Here is a 7,409-nt window from a genome sequence, read left to right as displayed (position 1 = left end):
TCTTTCTATGTTGTTGTTACTGAAGCAAGTTTGTTAAAAAATGTTAGGATCACGCTTAGAAAAAAACGACAATTTTGTTCCTCCACCAAAAATTGAACTAAACCATTTCCAAACCAAATTCAGCTTCTAATTTTCGCAAGCACGTTGTAAGAAATGATTCAGTGAGACAAAAAGTGAAAAAGCAACTGAATCAAAATGCAAAAAAGTTGGCACCAAAAAACGAATCGATTGTTATCTTGAACTGTTTTACAATTGGTACACAAGAAGTAATCACCAACCCGAAATGTATGGGAAATATGTACAACAGGAGCTGGGAATCACTAACCATCACAAGAAAATGATGGATATATCTATCAACGAACACTACTAATCAAAAAAGTTCCAACAAGAAAGTTAGTAAAAACAAAACTAGAGAATAATATCTTGCAACTTCAAGCCGAAGACGCAAGCAAAGCGAACCGGAAAAACACTGTCCCGCTGAATCAACTCAGTCCAGAGTAAAATGACTATAATACCCCTGCTCTGCTGCCTATGGCTCTGTGGATGAAAAAAAAATCAAAATCTCAATTCGTTTACCTCATGGACATCAATGTGCGAACCCGCTTTTCCCTCTCTGTTTTCTTCGCGCTCGGAGTTCTCTTCAGCTTGTTCAGTTCTTCGCGCACCGCTTCCTCAACCTGATCGATGTTGTCGAGAAGCTTCTTCTGCGGCGTCAGAGCCTCCGATTCGTCGTGTTCCGGTAACTCGGATATGTCGAGGAAGATCTTCGGGACCTTGCTCCCGAACGGCGTTCGGAGTTTCACTCCAACTGATTTCGGCGATTTCACCGCAGAGGCAGAGGCAGAAGCAGAAGCAGGTTCGGAAGGTTCCGAAACTAAACGATCTGAAGCAGGATCAGTGTTTCCGATTCGCTGGCCTTCGACTTCTCCTAGCCTCGCACTTCTCCTCTCGATCGCCTTAGCATTAACCAAAAACGCACGCAAAAACATAAAAAGATTGAATCAAAAAGTGAAAGAAACGAAAAAACGGCGCTGCGTTTAGTTTAGACTTTTACCTGAACGACAGCAGTAATGTCACGGAGTGGTGTCCTAGGGAACCACGCCGGAAGCACGGAGCGTAACGGAACGCGTCCTCTACCACGTCGCGCAGTTGATGGCGGTATGTTCTGGGAGCGGGGAGAAGCGCGAGCTCTTCCGCGACCGAAGGCGGCGGTTCTTGGAGGGGTACGGAGAGTCGGAGCTTCGTTGAAGATAAATGAGACGCGGCGGCGGGCTAAGGAGGCGGCGAGGTCGACGACGGTTACGCGACGGTGACGTGATTGGGGCATGGCTGAAGGGAGGGGGAAGCGAGAGAATGTGGTGGTGCCGTGGTTAGGGTTTGTGAGAGTGGGAACTGCTGGGTTTCGCGAGAGCGAAAGGAAAAAGGGGTTTGGAGAAGACCGAAATGGCAAATTTTCAAAATGAAAAGATGCGCACTTATATCGCCGAAGTGAAAACTGCAAATTTTCCTGGAATGTTCTACTCTCCCTGTCGAAAAATGAAACGCAAACGGTTCGTTTTGAATTTCAAATTTCCCATTGGCGGGATAAGCGTAGATTCAATTTCACCTTTTTTTAATATTCTTTTAAAAACATTGGGCTTCAATTGTATTTGGGCCTTAAAATCATGTCAAGATTTGCTCATTTCGTTTAATAGTTATAACTTATAGTTATTAACAAATTTCAACAATCAATCGCTCCTTAATTCTAATACTCATAAAAACTTAATTTTGTTCCAAGATTATTACAATATTTTTTAATTAATTTTCTTTTGAAATTCAAATAAAAGGTCTAATGTGATTTAACATTTTAAATTTAGCTAAGTAATTGTTATTAAAAGAAAATAAATTCATTGCATAGGTACTCACTCCATACCAGAATATATGTTATTTTACACCATCAATGCTACATTAGATACTTTTTTTTTAAGGATATCCTTAATAAATACCTAATGAGAGTATTAGATAAGAAGAATACATGAATCATTATTTAGAGATAAAATGACATATTAAAAAATTACTTAATGTTTTCTTTGAAATTCAATAAATTAACTACATTTCTTAATACTTATAAAAAAATCTTAAACATTGTATATTCTAAAAGAGAAGGAGTATAAAAAAACAACTTAAGCTAAAAGAATTAATATTTTGGCTTAATTCTGTTTTTGACTCAGAATTTTAATCCCTCTAGTTTCAGTTATTAAAATCTAGAACTCGTACTTTTAAACTTAATAAAATTTTGTCTAACTCTTAATTTACCGTGAAAGTTTTAAGTGGTGCTTAAAAATAGTTTGAAAATTGAAAAAAGGTTGATTGTGAAATTTGAATCTATTATCCTATGCTTTAACACCAACCATAAGATCGAACACTAAATAAATTGATATATGTATTAAAATATATTACATACAACTAAAATGTGTGGAGAACTTTCCTAAAAAATGTGTGGAGAACTGCATACATATTTACTTAGTAAAAAAATATAATATTGTAAAACTATATAAAGAATAATTTTTCTTTTTAATACTAATTATCTTAATTATAATTTGATCACTCAGTATTAATTTTTTTCTGTTGATGTTTTAGTGACTTATTAAGACATTTTTATTAGTGCAATAATATTTTTATCCATCAATAACAATACTTTATTCTAGTGGTTAAGATAACCTTGTTTTTAAAATTAGCTTAAATATGATTTGGGTCCTTGAAAAAATATAGTCATTTTGATTTTTGTCTTTTAAAAAATATTAGTTTGATTTTAATTCTTACTGTCTGTTAAGTAACAACATAAACAAAATAACGATATTTGTCGTCCATATTACGTATTTTGGATACTTAATTAATGTAAGTTGTATATGATAGAATTACTATCAATGGCAATTAAGTTTGAATAATTTTCACCCATTTTGTCTTTTTCTTATTTTTTCCGTGTACTTGGATCATTTTGTGTGATCTAGAATTCATTTATCTTTTTAAGTTCATTAAAGTCAATTCTTTTACACTGGGTCAAGAGGTTTATAAAAGAAAATTTGCAACCTAACCGTAATATAGTAATATGTAGAATTGCAATTCGCTTCATTAAAATAATAATTCCAAGTACAAGCTACGTAATTTACCTACACCCCCTATCCTATTTGCTGCCCTTGTATATTAAAATGCAAATTGAAAGCAAGCATAAAACAAAATAGCCGCCAAAATGGAATGGAATCAATTAATATGTGAAAAACAATTTTTATCAACTAACATGCCATAATACGTGACATTTATGCACTAGTCGAGTCACTGGAGTAGTATTATTAGATAAGGTTATTTGCAATTTAGGTTTATGTTAGTAATTTTTTTTATAAAAAACTATTTTTCTTAGATAAGTCTCTGCTAATAACTGCATCATGTCATTAACATTTTACATATATACAAGAGTTAAAGTTACCATTTCACCAATTTTTCTAACAAAAACACTACAAGAAAATAAGTTATTATCGACGGAATTGATTCCGTTGGAAATATTGGAATTTTCAACGGAATTTTTTTCATGGAATTCATTCCGCTGGAAGTATAACTTACTGACAACAGGTTACCCATAGATATAGGTTTGTCGAAAATTTGATAACTTTCCGGCAAATTATTTCAATGGAAAATGCATCCATCGGAATTTAAAAACTTGGAAAATAAAAAGACCCCAACCCTAAATGTCTCTCACTCACTTTTCAATCTTACCCACTGCGTTTTTGCTTGCTCCCATATCCTGTCACCGACATTGCCGCCCCGCGCTATGAGCCCACACTGATCCTGCATGGTGTCGTTTCTGGGTCTCTACGCCCTCCACAAGGATTACAAGGTCGCGCATCAATCCTTTATTCAACACTTTGAGCCCACACCTCTCACAATTCAAGATTTGGGCGATTGGACATCGTTCTTCATTGGGCTACAGTTGCGTCGTTTCTGGGTCTCTACGCCCTCCACAAGGATTACAAGGTCGCGCATCAATCCTTTATTCAACACTTTGAGCCCACACCTCTCACAATTCAGGATTTGGGCGATTGGACATCGTTCTTCATTGGGCTACAGTTGCGTCGTTTCTAGGTCTCTACGCCCTCCACAAGGATTACAAGGTCGCGCATCAATCCTTTATTCAACACTTTGAGCCCACACCTTTCACAATTCAGGATTTGGGCGATTGGACATCGTTCTTCATTGGGCTACAGTTGCGTCGTTTCTGGGTCTCTACGCCCTCCACAAGGATTACAAGGTCGCGCATCAATCCTTTATTCAACACTTTGAGCCCACACCTCTCACAATTCAGGATTTGGGCGATTGGATATCGTTCTTCATTGGGCTACAGTTGCGTCGTTTCTGGATCTCTACGCCCTCCACAAGGATTACAAGGTCGCGCACCAATCCTTTACTCAACACTTTGAGCCCACACCTCTCACAATTCAAGATTTGTGCGATTGACATCGTTTTTCACTGGGCTGCAACGACGTCGTTTCTGGGTCTCTACGCCCTCCATAAGAATTATAAGGTCGCGCACCAATCATTTACTCAACATGTATTCATCAATTTTCCTTCCTTTTTTTTATTATTCTTATTTTGCTTTTTCCGAAAGATTTATGTTTTGTTTATCACTACCAACAAATAAAAAGTATTTTCAAGAATATATTTGACCAATGCTAACGCAACAACTTCGTAATGCTAGACTCTAAAATAATTTATAACTGCACTGTTGATACCGGAGAAAGTTATGAATTGCGTTCAATTTAAAGACGGTAATAAAGTTCTACGAAAGGGATACAAAGTTGACATCAATAAAATTATGTCATCGAAGTTATAAATTTATTTATAAATACTTGTGATAAAAATATTTTAATGTCGATAACCCTGTCTAGAAATAAGAAGAAAATGAGTATAACAAAAAAAAAAGTTTAATTACAATATACTAATAAAGGTTATATATATATATATGGTCATCACTTATTATTTTTGTAATAATTACTTTAAAATTAATTTGGAATATTTTTTAATTGACAATGTAAATTTTTACAGTAATATGCAATTAAATTCTAGTAACATTTGCTAGGCATAATGTTTACTGCAAAAAGTAGTCATTTATGCTAATGTATTTTATGTGATGTTTTAAATCCTTTACATAATAAGGACTGGAATTTATGTTACTAGATTCATCATTAGTGTTTTAAATTTTTATTTATAGAGGTAGGTTGGCTGTCACCTTATTTATTTGTTTATCCAACCAATAAAAAATTCTGGATACCTCTTGGTTAAAAAAAAAATTATTCACAAAAACTATGAATGGAAAAACTACTGTTTTTATTCAAGTTATTTGTCAGTCTTAAAGTTAATTATTGTGAAATATAATCTTTACTATTTGTCAGTCTTAAAGTTAATTATTGTCAGACTGGAATTTATGTTACTAGATTTGTGTTTTTAATTTAACTTAATGACTTATTTTACTCCATGTTTTGGATTTATCAATTTTACTATTTCCTAATTTATAAGTATGTCTTAATTCAAATATATATCATGGTAAATAATATAAATGCATAAAATAATTTATAAATTATTAATGATAAAAAACTACAAATAATAAATTTTATATAAAAAAAATTGATGAAACTTTGCGACGAAATAATCCGTCGAAAATGGTCCATCAGAAATTTGCAACCAACATGTCCGTCGAAAATGATCCATGGGAGATTTTTGACAAAAATGTCGGTGGAAATGATCTTTGCGACACAAATATCCGTCTGTAATAAGTCATGGGAATTTTGTGACAGAATTTCTGTTAGAAATGATCCTTGTGAAATTTCAACGGATATATCAATCTCAAATTTCTGAACATTGGCCATCGGAAATTTTTCCTAGATCCTTTTAGATGCAAATTGCGTCAAAAATTTTCGATGGACAACAAAAATCCATCAATTAACATTTTTTACGATGATTTTTCCGACGGATTTGGGTCCGTCCGAAATTCATTGAAACATCTTATTAGCGACGGATTATTAGTGTTACTTGTCATCGGAAAAATACTTTTTTTTTTGTAGTGAAAAACATGTAATAAATCATAGACATGCAAGTACAGCTCATATTTCATCAATATCTTCTTTATTCTATTTCTTTCCATTTCCTTTTTCTAAGTTTCTAAAAAAAATAAACTAAATGGAAATTATACATGCAAACCGAAGAGTATCATCTTTTTCTTCAAAAAGTTAGTAAAAGAAAAAATTGAGAGAATCTTTTCTCATTTGACCGACATATAATATCAACCTACTCATATTATAGCTTTAGAATGTTTAATGGACCAACATTAAGGAAAATATCTTTGAATTAAATAGTAGTTAGTAAAATATTTTCATGATTTTGTCTGTATTTTTACTTTTTTTACATCTTAAAATGATAGATATTTACCAAAAACATATATAATTATGAGTTTAATAACCACGTACCGATAATATAAATATTTTTATACTTTATTTAATTATAATTTATTGTTAATATTACTTTTTTTGAAATAATTATTATAAAAATTAATAAAATTATAATTAAATGACTATATAAAATTTTATATTAAATCAAGATTTTTATCATATAACATTTTACACGGTATGTATAACCATTTTTATCTATGAGTATATATAAAATCAGGGTTTTACCAACCAGAAATTCTATCAACTATACATTACGTTCATCATCACAGCATTATAAATTTTGAAAAAAAAACTATAATAAAAGATTACTTCACGTTTATGAAATCACATACAATTCAAATGATATTCTAAAACTTTGAATAAAACATTTCATCTATAAATCGATGGAAATGCCCTATCAAGACATACTAGTTCATGAAAACATACTCCTCTATAGCGGGTGTTAGGCTCTTTTTTGATAAAATTTCCCACAAACTTAATTCATGGTACAAAGTACAAACCAGTATCCCTATCCACAAGTTTAGCTGGATGATCTGCTATAAACACGATCGGATCAAAGCCAATCGCACTTGGTATCGAACAGTTTCGTTTGGGGTTATAATATAAGGGTCCTTCAATCGACATGACTTTGTTGCAATTCAAACAAGTTGGCCTGATGAGAATGACATTTGCTCCCCTCATCATTCATGTAATAAACCCGTAAATGTCAAAAATTCAAATGATATTTTTTGTTTATAGAATGAAATCCTTTAAAAACGACTTTTGTTTTTGGTCTTTATCTTTCAAGTTGAAGCTCGTGTTAATTACTTGATTTCAACGTATTTGTTATTTTGAGTGTGGTACTTTCAATCTTTTACGTCAGATTCTTTAACCATTTCCGGAATCGCTGTTTAACCTCGTGGCTCATATGGTCATACCTGCATCACTTTGGTA

The 7,409-nt window shown here is 32.8% G+C and overlaps 1 protein-coding gene across 1 annotated transcript; it reads right to left on the bottom strand.

Moving 5' to 3' along the window:
* Positions 1–206: 206 nt before the first annotated feature.
* LOC100805575 (protein POLYCHOME) lies at positions 207–1,531 on the bottom strand. The gene is made up of 2 exons (XM_006604318.4): positions 1,055–1,531; positions 207–956 (listed from the first exon to the last, which is right to left on the bottom strand). Exons 1-2 carry the CDS (start codon positions 1,325–1,327, stop codon positions 573–575), a joined length of 657 nt encoding a protein of 218 aa, XP_006604381.1. The 5' UTR covers positions 1,328–1,531; the 3' UTR covers positions 207–572.
* Positions 1,532–7,409: the final 5,878 nt, after the last annotated feature.

Source organism: Glycine max, chromosome 19 (genome assembly GCF_000004515.6).
Source record: "Glycine max cultivar Williams 82 chromosome 19, Glycine_max_v4.0, whole genome shotgun sequence".
Lineage (NCBI taxonomy): Eukaryota > Viridiplantae > Streptophyta > Magnoliopsida > Fabales > Fabaceae > Glycine > Glycine max.
Note: the sequence above shows the minus strand (reverse complement) of the source record. Positions and strands in the feature narration are given on the sequence as shown.